General features: G+C 43.3%; 2 protein-coding genes across 2 annotated transcripts; both read right to left on the reverse strand.

Moving 5' to 3' along the window:
• Nucleotides 1-464: 464 nt before the first annotated feature.
• On the reverse strand, nt 465-13,722 carry LOC128501682 (COP9 signalosome complex subunit 8-like). Its single transcript, XM_053471248.1, has 4 exons — nt 13,604-13,722; nt 13,170-13,240; nt 2,273-2,321; nt 465-620 (listed from the first exon to the last, which is right to left on the reverse strand). The coding sequence occupies exons 1-4, from the start codon at nt 13,679-13,681 to the stop codon at nt 582-584; spliced, it is 237 nt and encodes a 78-aa protein (XP_053327223.1). The 5' UTR covers nt 13,682-13,722; the 3' UTR covers nt 465-581.
• Nucleotides 10,204-12,648, reverse strand: LOC128501677 (E3 ubiquitin-protein ligase DCST1-like). The gene has a single exon (XM_053471243.1). The coding sequence runs from the start codon at nt 12,472-12,474 to the stop codon at nt 10,282-10,284; it is 2,193 nt and encodes a 730-aa protein (XP_053327218.1). The 5' UTR covers nt 12,475-12,648; the 3' UTR covers nt 10,204-10,281.
• Nucleotides 13,723-14,410: the final 688 nt, after the last annotated feature.

Consider the following 14,410-nt stretch of genomic DNA (forward strand, 5'->3'; position numbering starts at 1 on the left):
CAGTCCCATCTTGCCTAGGTTCCAGCATTTACTGGTTGCCTGAGTATAAAAGGAGACACCAAGGGACACCAAGCCAAAGGCACGCTGCCGTGTTGCATCTAACAGAAAGAGAAATAATATAGGAGAAGTGTGTTCATTAACATTGCTTCACACTGTATTTAACTGGCCACTTCTGGGGTCAACCGCATACCAAACTTACATTGGTTTCTGCAATTTTCACCAATGGTCTAAACTTTTACCCTATGAGACACTCATGGCCAAACCATACCAGAATGTTGCCGTTACCTGATATTTTACACCATGCAGTAAAGGAGGGCAGTGGAACTAAGTACTTAGTGGCACAAAAAAATCCTCTCTTCTCTTTGTTTGGAGAATACAGCAGCAAGAGACCAAGAGAGGTCCGTTGAAAGAAAAAAAAAACACCACTATATAATGTAAAGGCACAAACCAGGAGTAACCTATACTTTCAATTTTATTTCAGAATTCACCATGTGCTGTACCTCTTACAGCCTCCATGATTGGTTGAATGTTTTCTGACCACTGGATGCGTAGATTCCGGGGAAGTCTCTCTGCCAGATCCTCTATCCCACCTCCCAAATCCCAGCCAGCTCTGCATTGGCCTGCACAAAAGAAATACAGTGACTTTTACAGACTGCAGCATCTCAAAATATTACCTTCTCTACTACCGTATTGGCTCGGATATAGGCCGCCCCCGTATATAGGCCGCACCCTAAAAGTTTGGTGCTTTTTTAAAGAAAAAGTTTTTTTTCTTTAAAAAAGCACCAAAAAAAACATGCTGCCACTCTGTCCTCTCCCCCCCCCGAGATATGCTGCCACTGTCCTCCCTCCCCGCGATACGCTGCCGCTGTCCTCCCTCCCCGAGATACGCTGCCACTGTCCTCCCTCCCCGAGATACGCTGCCACTGTCCTCCCTCCCCGAGATACGCTGCCACTGTCCTCCCTCCCCGAGATACGCTGCCGCTGTCCTCCCTCCCCGCGATACGCTGCCGCTGTCCTCCCTCCCCGCGATACGCTGCCGCTGTCCTCCTCTGCCCCCCCCCCCTCCTCGACTTACCGGAGCAGACTCCCGGGTGTCTTGCGGGGCCGGCGAGGGACATCTACGCAATACGCGTATGCAACTTCCGGTACCGGAAGTTGCATGCGCGTATTGCGTAGATGACACCCGGGAGTCTGCTCCGGTAAGTCGGGGGTGGGCAGAGGTAAAACGCTTAGATAGCCTCCCCTGCCAGCACTTCCCACGGGGGGGGGGGGGTGCCGGCAGGGGAGGCTGTCTGAGCATATCGGGGAGAAGGATGCAGGTCCCCTGCACCGCTGCGGGGGATCTGTATCTTAACCCCGCTGCCTGCCCGGCGCCCGGGACTGCATGTCCCGGGCGTCGGGCGCTAGACCCCGAATATAGGCCGCACCCCCACTTAAAGCGGGGGAAAAAAGTGCGGCCTATATTCGAGCCAATACGGTATATACCTAAAGAATAAAAAAGTAAAAGCTCTGCTCATATTGAATTTAAAATAGTTTGCTTAAAAAGCCATTTCAAATTGGGCTGTATATAAATTAAATCCCTCTCCTGCAATACATTTACTAGTGTGGGTGGTCTATTCCTAACGACGGCACTTTTACCTATTGCGTAATACACCCGAAACCCCTCTAGATTGTAAGCTCGTTTGAGCAGGGCCCTCCTCACCTGTTGTCTCCTCCCTGACAGCCGGGGAAGGTCTGCGCAATTGATAACGCTTGGCGTCTCGTGTGCTGTGTAAAGGACGCTCTATGGTTTGTCAGGAACCGCCTGGTGTTGAGGAGGGAGCAAGTCACAGTCTGACCGCCGCATGCTTATCCACAGCATGCTGAGAGAGTGCTCTCTCTGATGGACAGTCTAGAGGCTGAGGACTATCTCCATCTCCTTCAACCCCCTCACCCACTCCACTTCTCTATTTCCCCAGGCCGATTCCACTAATGTATACAAAAAACAATTGTATTATTTGAGCCTGAGACTAGCTTAGCACACCGACATTTTTCATTTTCCCTGATTCCACCAATGTGCTAGCCACACGTGCCATGTCTGGAATTGTAATTGTACACGGCTTTTACTGTATTCTTGAGCTTTCCGTTAACTGAAGTAGTACTGTACATGTATTGCCCTGCGCTGCAGTACTGCTTATCTTTTTATCTAATAAAAATAAAAAATAGGGCATTCGTTTCTTATAGTAAAGTAAGTATGTTTTGCACAGTAAAGCTATAAGCACACACTACTTACAGATTTGATGGCAGGTGGTATTCTTTTCCAGAGATATCTGGCATTATTCCTGGTAAAACATACAAGCATCAGTTACCAAACAATCACTCATTTGCTGCAGTGAGAAATATAAAATTAGATTTACAAATCACATATACCAAACCAGACCTCCTCCGGCTGCCCCCACTAGATACCAGGGAGCCTGAAGCACAGGGGACAAGTCTAGGGATGCACTGGTAAGTTTATTTGTATTGTATTGTGTATTTATTTTTTTGTCAATATTTTTATACCTATTTTAGAGATGTCAGTTTTTCTTATATCAGGGGGGGGCATAAGGCATATCAGGGGGGCACAGTGGCATCTCAGTGACATATAGGGGTAAAAGGCATATCAGAGGCATGGTGGCATATCAAGGGTAAAAGTCATATAGGGGGCTATAAGGTATATCGGGGGGCACAGTGGCATATCGGGGGTATAAGGCATATATGGGGGCAGAGTAGCATATAGGGGTATAAGGCATTTCTGGGGCAGAGAGGAAAGCTGGGGGTGAGGTGCGCATAACTGGGCAAAAATAGTTTACATGAATATTTACTAGTAAAGCTTTTTTTGGTATTTTTTGGGTTCTTGTTAAAATATAGCTTTAATTATTATGTCAGTAAAATAAGGCAAATCGTGAAATGTCATTGTGATAAAGAGATAAGTGTTAATGGCACATCTTAATGTAAATGATACGTTTTTATTTTAAATAAACGAAAAACTTGCATAGTTTGTTTTACCTGATTAATCGAAAAAATAATCGATTATGAAAATAATAGTCTAGTCTACATGCCTAAATGCATTGAGTTGCTGTCATATGATCGGCTGATGAGCTATTTGTGTTAACAAGCAATTGAACAGATGTACCTAATAACGTGGCCAGTGATTGTGCACGTGTGTGTGTGTATATATATATATATATATATATATATATATATATATATATATATATATATATATATATATATATATATATATATATATATATATATATATATATATATATATATATATATATATATATATATATCAGGGCTTGACAAGTTTGTTTTGAATCTAGGAGCCAGCAAAAAAAGTTAGGAGCCAGGATTTTTTTTTTTTAACTAACAGTTTTATTTTCAACAACAAAAATTAATGTCCCAAGGGAATCCTTCCCACTCTCCTCGAACACACACGCACACATATATTTATTTTTAAATATATATATATATATATTTTTTACAATGTGAAGATCCTCTCCCAGTCACAAAGAACTCTTCTGTGCAGGGCCGGACTGGCCCACCGGGATACCGGGAAATTTCCCGGTGGGCCGGCAGGTCCGTGGGCTGGGACCAGGGGCGGGCTGGGACCTTAGCGGCCGCTGGGTGCTGATGCGGCCGGCCGGCGCTACTATAATACTTTTTTCTTAATTTAATATGGCAAGCTGGTCCGGCTTGCCATATTAAATTTTAAAAATGTATTACAGTATCGCCGGCCGGCCGCATCGGCACCCAGCAGCCGCGTGCGATGGCCGCTTAGTGATGGGAGCAGCGTGAGGGGTGAAAGCTCCGCCCCCTCGCACTGACCTTTCACCCCTCACGCTGCTCCCATCACTATGCAGCCATCAGATTGCTGGGAATGTAATCTGAACGGCCAATGCGTGCTGATGCTGCCGGCCGGCTCTGCTTTAATACTTTTTTTTTTTTTTACTTTATATGGCGAGCCGATCCTGCTTACCGTATAAATAAAAAAAAAAAGTGTTAAAGTAGCTCCGGCCGGGGGCATCAGCACGCACCGGCCGTTTAGATTACATTCCCAGCAGTCTGATGGCTGCATAATGATGGGAGCAGCGTGAGGGGTGGAAGCTCCGCCCCTCGCACTTAGACTGCTGCAGCACCGGATGTCAGGTCAGTGACATCCTGTCAGGAGAGAGAGAGAAGAGAACAGTGTGACGGAAGTCAAGAGAAGTAGAAGGTGAGTAAAGTAATGTATTTTTTTGTACAAAATGTATAATATTTTTTTGAATGAAATCGGCATGTGTGTGTATGTAAGTGTGTCCCCCTATATGCCACTCTGCCTCCAGAAATGCCTTTTACCCCCCTATATGCCACTCTGTCCCATGACATGCCTTTTAACCCCCTATATGCCAGAGTGGCATATATGGGTATAAGGCATTTCTGGATGCAGAGTGACATATAGGGGATTAAAAGGCATATGATGGGACAGAGTGGCATATAGGGGAACATAAGGCTTTTTTGGAGGCAGAGTGCCCCATGATATGCCTTTTAACCCCCTTTATGCCACTCTGCCTCCAGAAATGCCTTATACCCATATATGCCACTCTGTCCCATGATATGCCTTCTAACCCCCTATATGCCACTCTGCCATATAGGGGGTTAAAAGGCATATCATGGGACAGAGTGGCATATAGGGGTATAAGGCATTTCTGGATGCAGAGTGACATATAGGAGGTCAAAAGGCATATCTGGAGGTATAGTGGCAAAAAGGGGGTTAAAGGCATATCACGGGGCAGAGGGGCATATAGGAGGGTTGAGGCATATCAGGGAGGCAGAGTGGCATATGGGGGTTAAAAGGCATATCATGGGACAGAGTTGCATATAGGGGGGCATAAGGCTTTTCTGGAGGCAGAGTGCCCCATGATATGCCTTTTAACCCCCTTTATGCCACTCTGTCCCATGATATGCGTTTTAACCCCCTATATGGCAGAGTGGCATATAGGGGTATAAAGCATTTCTGGATGCAGAGTGACATATAGGGGATTAAAAGGCATATGATGGGGCAGAGTGGCATATAGGGAACATAAGGCTTTTCTGGAGGCAGAGTGCCCCATGATATGCCTTCTAACCCCCTTTATGCCACTCTGCCTCCAGAAATGCCTTATACCCCCTATATGCCACTCTGTCCCATGATATGCCTTTTAACCCCCTATATGGCAGAGTGGCATATAGGGGGTTAGAAGGCATATCATGGGACAGAGTGGCATATAGGGGTATAAGGCATTTCTGGATGCAGAGTGACATATAGGAGGTCAAAAGGCATATCTGGAGGTTTAGTGGCAAAAAGAGGGTTAAAAGGCATATCACGGGGCAGAGGGGCATATAGGAGGGTTGAGGCATATCAGGGAGGCAGAGTGGCATATGGGGGTTAAAAGGCATATCATGGGACACAGTGGCATTTAGGGGGGCATAAGGCTTTTCTGGAGGCAGAGTGCCCCATGATATGCCTTTTAACCCCCTTTATGCCACTCTGCCTCCAGAAATGCCTATACCCCCCTATATGCCACTCTGTCCCATGATATGCCTTTTAACCCCCTATATGGCAGAGTGGCATATAGGAGATTAGAAGGCATATCATGAGACAGAGTGGCATATAGGGGTATAAGCCATTTCTGGATGCAGAGTGACATATAGGAGGTCAAAAGGCATATCTGGAGGTATAGTGGCAAAAGGGGGGTTAAAAGGCATATCACGGGGCAGAGGGGCATATAGGAGGATTGAGGCATATCAGGGAGGCAGAGTGGCATATAGGGGATTAAAAGGCATATCATGGGGCAGAGTGGCATATAGGAGGGTACAAAGCATATCGGGGAGGCAGAGTGGCATATAGGGGGGCATAAGGCTTTTCTGGAGGCAGAGTGCCCCATGATATTCCTTTTAACCCCCTTTATGCCACTCTGCCTCCAGGAATGCCTTATACCCCCTATATGCCACTCTGTCCCATGATATGCCTTTTGACCCCTATATGGCAGAGTGGCATATAGGGGGTTAGAAGGCATATCATAGGACAGAGTGGCATATAGGGGGTATAAGGCATTTCTGGAGGCAGAGTGGCATATAGGGGGTTAGAAGGCATATCAGGGGGCAGAGTGGCAAGCCTGGGGGCAGATGTGCATAACTCGGGGGTAGGTTGGCAAATAAAAGGAAAAAAAAAACATGTCTCAATCATAGCTTATATTAAATATGAAAAAAATAGTCTACATGAATTAATAAAGAAACAAAAGTTTCTTACCAGAATATCGTGAAGAATAATGTGATCACTGTTTTGTTCCACTGAACTTTTTCATCTAAAATGTTCGCAGTAGTAAATGTTTTGATCCCATTTTGTGTAATGTATTTAATTTATTAGGGCCTTTTAACACTTTTGCTTTCTGGCATTTTAATACAAATAATGAGATAAAAAGAATGGCGAATAGTGTGAGTCGGGTGTGTATAAGGGGTGCGTGTGGTTAAAGAGCGCGACCGTGAGATAAACTATATGGGGCTGGTCTCCAAATTTTTCCAGGGCTGCTTTTCAGTCCCAGTCCGGCCCTGCTTCTGTGAGCCCAGCCCCCTTGAGCGTCAAGTCTTGAAAGAGGTGGGACGAAGAGCCTCACTAAGGCACTGCCACTCAGCAGCACGGTGTGAGGTGGTAAGACCGCTTTAATTTTATTAGGGGCCGGCTTACTTACACCGTACTGCACGGTGACAAGGGCCAGTCTGGTCTTGCTCACGCGGGCCGCACATTGAAGTCCGGCGGGCTGGACGTTGGACGCCCTTGACCTAGGCGTCAGGACAAAATTCTCAGTCGCCATGGCGACCTAGGATTTGTCGAGCCCAGGGAGTCTTGGGGTGCATTGGTAAGGGGGGGGGGGATATCTAGGGACCAGAATGTCATATCAGGGAAGGGGCAGAAGGAAATTAAAGTAAGGTGTATTATGAATTAAGGGGGGTGCACATGAAAAACCAAAAGCCATTTTAACCCCTTGACTGCTAACGACGGCATGGTGCCGTCGCTAGCAGTCCCAGTCAGGTGCTAACGACGGCACCATGCCGTCACTAGCACTCTCCTACCTTGATGGAGGTCTGTGGACCCCCATCACCACCTATCCCGGCGATCTGCCCCTCATATTGAAGGGCATCACTGGGACCACCCGATCTGGCTAGTGACGTCGCGCGTAATGACGCGATGACGTCACCGCGCAACTTTATTGAAAACTGACAATTGTCAGTTTTCACGGTATGGGGGCATGCTGCTTAGATGCCTGTATCTCACCTTTCCAACGGTATAATGCTTGTAAAAAAATAAAAATATTATGTTAAAAAAATTAAAAAGTACAAAAAAGTAAAAAAAATGATTTGGGAGTCTCTAAAGGCAGATAAATAAAGATCAAAATTGCCTAGAGACCCCCAAATTAAATTATCTAAACATTAACTAGTTTAGCTTAAAAAAAAAAAAAAAAAAGTTTCTAGCTAAATGATCACTGTGGTAGCCAATGTTACCACAGTGATCATGTAGCTATAAAAAGTCACATTCCCTTTTTGATCATGGGGTTAAATTTAGCCAATGGTAGAGAAAGGTAATTTTTTTAAACCCTGATGAACTGCAAATATTATTAAAATCAGCCGTTTAGCCTGTAGTACGTAAGTTAACCATGTCATCCCTGGAGCCCCTGGCATTTTTACTGCAAAACTTATTTTTGCTGTAAAAGTGATTTTATTTCTCCCTTTACGATCATTTCTTTGGGATTGTAAGGGGAAAGAATGGTGTGTGTGCTTCTGTGAGTGAATGTACGGATAGTATGGTGTGTGCTTCTGCGAGTGAATGGAGATATGAAAAGCGTGTGAATGGTCAGTAATTAGGGTTGAAGCCTTGATGTGGCATTACTGCTCACGTAAGAAGTTAAATTATGGCACATAAAAGTACATATTTTCAAAAACTACACCCCTCGGCGCATCAAATGAGGGGCTGCGTGTGTTTCTAGTACAAACCTGGAGTGCGCAAGACACAAATGAACATGTCGCTATGGTTAGAAAAAACATATTTTCTAGCCAAAGCGACACATTCCATCATTATTTGTGAACTCAACTTTTGTCCTAGAAATACATGTAACCCCTCATTTGAAGCTCCAAGGGGTGTAGTTTATTGAAATGTGTACTTTATGTACCCTAATTTAACTTCCCAGATGTCTAGAGCACTTTAACTTCAGAAATGGCAGATTGGAGAATCTTGTTAAAAAATTGTCTTAAAACATTTAGGGGTGATGCCTGCATTTAGACAGCTCTAGACAGCTGGGAAGTTAAATTATGGTACATAAAGTATATATTTTCAGAAACTACACCCCTTGACGCATCAAATGAGGGGCTGCATGTGTTTCTAGGACAAACCTGGAGTGCGCAAGACATAAATGAACTTGTTGCTTTTAATTTTATTTTTTTTAAATTTTTTATTAGTGTGATATTCACTTATTTGTTGTGCACGTCAGATTTGTGATACAAATACAAATAAGATCTCATTTGCTGCAGCTGGGGGTGTAGTTTCTAAAAATATATAGTTTTGTTGGCATATTTTAACATCCCGGGCAGCTAGAGCTGTTTAATTGTCGCAGCCATGCATTAAATTTAAAGATGTCTTTTTGTGATAGTCTAATAAATTTAACTTTTAGCAATACAATATTAGAAAAACACAGTCTACTGTTCTCAATTTCTGTTTATTTTAGACCGCTTACCTACTACAAATATTTAGCAACACAGGTTTTGATATTAGAGTTTAGAAAAATAACATTACAAACTAGTTTTTATTGAGTTGGAAGTGAAAAATTAAACTTTTTTTCCCATTTTTGGCTGTATTTTGCAAACCTAATGAGACATACACATATAAAAATGGTATATTTGGAATCTGCTGGGTGTGCTGAAAAAAACAATATTTGGTTTGTATAGTTTGTTCCCAAGAAATTTACTTGAAACGCTTTAAACGTGAGATACACCAAAATGCCGAAAACCAGCTTAGCACCAGGGTGGGAAATGGCTTAGCAGCCAAGGGGTTAAGTTGCTATTTGCATATAACCTATGCTGACTAACTGCATAATAGATACCAAACATGTTAGAATACACGTATTCCTGTTCATTAGATAAGATACTGTTTCACCATTCTGCTTAGTATTTTTTCTTTAAAAATAAATTTTCCCTTTTCTCACCAAACTTTTAGGGTGTGGCCTATAATCGGGCCAATACGCTGTGTGTGTGTGGAATATATAGATACACACACATATATATTTATATATATACACACACTTACTCTGCACTACACACAATGGCTCTAGAACTATACCACTGAAAGGAGAGCTGCCTTGATGCTGCCTCTTTAGCAGGTCTGGTACACTAGAACTGGGCATACACACCTGATCGCAACACAACACACAGATATCCAATACAGCTCCCTGGGCCAGCCAGTGGAGATTAGAGGATTTCCCCGACTGGCCATGATGACCCCGCACAGAATAGTTAAGACAGTGGGGCAGCTACAAAGTACAGTGTCTGAAGATGGGAAACCCGAGAGGTATGCAATGGGGATATTTAACAGTGGCACATAGAAAAATATTAAAAAACAAATATCGGTAGATAGACTAGTTAAATTTACCCAATGTTCCCAACACAAACTATAACTATTTGTAAACAAATTAAACAAGGAGAGGGATACTTGTTTTCGAGATGGAGCTAAAAATATTTTATGTGACTGTGGCCTAGTGATATGTAGGCACTTGAAAATATCTGCACAATCTATCTCATAAACCAATTCTCTGGTTTCTGTTGTTTCTATACACACTATTGGCAATTTCTGTTCTGGAACACTATGATACCCTCATTACCGTTCTCAGCTCCTAGAAAAGAAGGACTGTGGGGGAAGAAAGGATCTAGGACTGGGACACGTTGCTGGTATGTTTTGCTCTCCTCATATTGTATCTTTGTCTACATTTCTCTCCGAAACTCAGAACAGCAAAGAATCTAATTGCAATACGCTGAGGTGGCAACGTTTCATCCATGATTAGCTTTCTGCACTGGATGAGCTTGCAACCTTCTACTACTAACACCTTTTGTGTAACACTATCACCAGAAACACTAAATAAGATACCAATTATAATTAGTTTTATTTGTTATTGGTTTTTGTATTGCCACCAGGTGACCCCAGAATGTTTATTGCATATAGGTGGTAAACATATGCAGGTGGAATTCCTGGGATCATTCCAATTCATCCTCATCACTCTCGCTGTCAGAGACGGAGTCTTCATGAGGTGTACATGCATAACAGAAGCGCTTCATATCTCTCCAGCACTGCCTGCAGTATACTGTGCCACAGTCTGCTATCTCGCACACATACGAGTCCTTGGTTTCTCTAGAACTGCACACAATACAGCGTCTGCGAATGAACGGGCGCATCCAGCTCAAATAACGGTGCAGGGTAGAAGCAAAGCTTTTCAGCCCAAGTCTGTTCGCTCTGGCCCTGCGGATGATCTGTTTCCTTTTTATTTCTGCGTATGCAGCCCGCTTCTTCAGGTGTTCGTTATAAAGGAACAGAACGCGCCGCTTTTCTCTCTTTGGAAAGAAGAAGGCAGCAATCACTCTGCGGAGACGGCCAATATACACCTGGACAAAGCAGAGCGACAGGAGTCCGACCACAGGAAGGCAAGACCACAGATAGCCCTCAACTGACATCCGAATCGGATTTAATAGACACATGGTGTTATTACTCAGGTGCATGGTGGCAGAAGAGCTGTTGAGGTTACCAATCGTACGCCTTAATATCTTGGAAATAAAAGTATCACCTCCAACCAGGACCTCCAGTTTGTGGTGACTGGAGAACACATACGAGATGTGCGAATGTTTCCGGATAATCTGGAATAGGTGATAAAGGATCCAGTCTGTAGTTAAGGCTAAGATGAGGAAGGTGAGCATGGGAACACACTGGAAAAACTCCATCATTGTTGTCTTCATCTCAAGGTCCTGAACCGCTGGATTCCAGGGAAACACAAAGCTCTTGCGCTCTCCCTTCCTCAGGGGTAGAAGGTGTCTCTTATTCCGTTTCCTCCTGCGAGCATCAATCTGCCTGAAGTAGGTTGTTACATAGGCGTTATCAAACCTAATGTTGGTGTTGTACTGGTGGCAATACTTGTAGGCAGAGATAAAGATGAAAACAAATGTGCAGGAAATGACAACACGGACAAAGGACCCAACCTTCCTCATACCTAACTTCTTCTGCTCTAATGTCTCTGTAATCTCCTCTGTGATCTCCTTTTTAGAAACGTTCATGCCAAGAAACATGCTTTGTTCTTGTTTAACGATTGCTATTTTGCTAGCAAAGCCATCGTCCATTCCATTCATAGTCGCATTGACCTTATCATAGATTGTTCCAAAATTGGCTTCCATAGGGATCTTCTTCTTGCACCATGTATTTACAACATTCATGATATTGCACAAAAATTTGAATTGCATAGGAAGGCACAAGAGATGGTTAAGGACAGGTAGGGGAATGGCCTTCATACAATCGTCATGTTTCTTGGCAAACCACTCACGGCATTTCTCAATACCTTTTTCAATAACGAACTCACAGCGCAGCATAGACTTCAGGTTGAACTTCTGCAGAGTGTCAAGAGTCTTGTTTTCCTCTTTTGTCTCCTTTTCTTTCTGTTCCTCAAGCTTTTTATCATAGCCTTCAGAGCTCTGCACCTCAGAATCTGTCTCCTTAAAAACAGATTTTATGCCGCTGGTGTCATTTTTAAGTTCTTTTGCCCCTTTTACCAAGTCTTCAATTATCTTTCTGAAAGGGTTTATAATAACTTTCCAGGACAACTTTGTGTGGTTTATCTGGAGCTCCACCGTGCACCCAATGGATTTTGCAACATCCTCCATGTTATGCTGCAGGTTGCTGACAGGTCCATCAAAAATAGACTCTAGTACATACATCAACAGGTAAGCACGGCCTTCTTTGCCCAAAATATTTGGTGCCATCATGATTGTGGCACAGCGAAAGTGAGAAGATGTACCCCATCCGATGGCAAAGGTTCCTGATATCCCATATAGAAGGTTTATCTTATTTTCTTGATATAGATTCATTGGATGTACCAACAAAAAGTAGATTCCAGTGCCAATCATACCCCCAGCTCCAGCACCAAGGAAGAATTTTGTCATGAAAAATTCATTCAGGTCACTGAAAAGGAATCTAAGACAGAACATGGGCATGGCAAAGGTCAGGAACCGTTTGATAGTGGAATTCGGTCGCTTTCGCTTGAATAAGCGGCGGCTGCTCCTCCTCCTCATAGGTTTGCTTCCACTCTTCTGGGTCATCTCTCTTTCAAATTCGTCTCCTTCAATCTCCTCCTCTTCCACCTCCTTCTCTTCTATCTCCTCCTCTTCCATATTAACGTTTTTCCACATCTTAAATCTATCTATATTCAGATATGGGGGGTCTTGCAGTAGTCACGACTTCACACTCCAAACACTAACTGCAGACTGGAATTGTCTGTGGAAATCACGCTGACTACTGCACAGCTACTGTGACATCACAAAGAGGCCCTCAGTGAACACACAATGGCTCATTAGCATATTCCTACCAGTAAAATAAGTGGCTGTAGTAACATTAAACAATCTGAACATAAGATTTATCACCACTGTGGGGAAATCCCTGAATTTATAGGGCATTAACACATATTCACAAATGAATCCGTATGAGCCCTGCCAACGGCCATCTCACAATTTGAATCTATAAAAACCACACAGAAAATGATATCTAAACAATGAATTGTATCTTTGTGAGTTATGTTGTAAAATGAAGAAATTGTGATTTCCAAAAGCATTTTTATATTTTTACTCATTTTCACAATACTCATTTTCACAGATGTGATGAAGCAAGAATCATCATGAAATATATTAATGTCCCCGAATGTAACATGGGTCATCATGTTGTGCTTGCAGAGCAATCAGTAGTTGCAGAAGACAACCAGAACAAAAAAATATATTTAAAATATAAAATGATTAGAACAGCTGCACAGATGTGTATTATTAAGTACGTTACAGCTGCAGCATAGATGTATCTTTCATATAATATCAGAGAGTTAGGAAGAATAACTTACATGTCATTGTGTAGAAGGTATAGCGCTAGAAGCTGACTGTACACCTGGGGTGTTGCAATACCTCCTGGAGCCTGAACAGACATAATGCAGTTTTAAACCATAATGTAAATATATGTGCACTTGACAGAAAAATAACACCAGCCCAGAATCACCTAGAGAAAATAAAACTACTAATGCCACTAGAGGTAACGCAGTTCCAGACATGATGTCACACTTAAACGTACACAAAAGACGTAGAGCGCTTCACTATATACTATATACACGAGAGTATTCTGTAGCTAAATGCATCTAAACACAGCCCATGAAATCAGCAGCGTTACCACCGATTTGCAACCATAGCTCCCGATCTGCCACCCACCGGAGTACAGCTACGGTAGAGAACCGCCGTCCTGCCAGCTCCCTTACGTATAATGAAGGAACACTAAACGCCTCACCTCAAGTTCCTGCTCCTCGCACTGCTCCAACAACCTCTGGAAGGAGACCGGGTTTTCCGCCATCACGGCCACTGGCATTTTCCCCGCAAGCCCACAGGGCCTCCCGTCTAGAACCACTGACACCGGTCTTCCTCTTCCGGGTTCAAACCCGTCAATGTATCCAAAGTCAGAGTTGTTCTAACTACTAGAGACCAAAGTGCAAATACATGCCCGTCTTTCAACGGTAGCCATTTTGTTGGTGTCGCTTCCGTTCTAGTGCTTTCAGTGCATGCAAGGGAAGCGTACGACTACGTACTATCGTGTGGGCCGGGGGGTTGCTTGCAGACACTGGGGCGCGCAATGTTTCGCTGCTAGTGCTTCCCCGGTAGACTGCAAATTGCCTTTTAGCTTAATTCTAAACGGGCTAACGTCTCATCAAACGAAAAGTGAGAGGGACGAGAGGCTCTGCAATGTGTATCATCTGGTTACATAAATCATAGGGCCGGGGAATAAATGATTCCAGTAGAAAGGACGGTGAAGATAAATTTGGCCGAGATGGTTGCTTTGATATACGCAACTATCCTATGCAACGGACAGTTAAACACAATGTTACCTCTATTGATACCTCTTTGGAGTTTGTGTGTGTACACACACGCATATATAGATACAAATATATGTATATATATTCACATAGATATATATATATATATATATATATTTGAGTACAATTATCCTTCATTTACAATGTTCAACCAAAGAATAAACGTTACTAAAAATATTGCAGTGTTTAACCTCTCATAGCACAGAAAAACATCCTGTTGGCGACAG

This window comes from Spea bombifrons, chromosome 7, assembly GCF_027358695.1.
Source record: "Spea bombifrons isolate aSpeBom1 chromosome 7, aSpeBom1.2.pri, whole genome shotgun sequence".
Classification (NCBI taxonomy): domain Eukaryota; kingdom Metazoa; phylum Chordata; class Amphibia; order Anura; family Pelobatidae; genus Spea; species Spea bombifrons.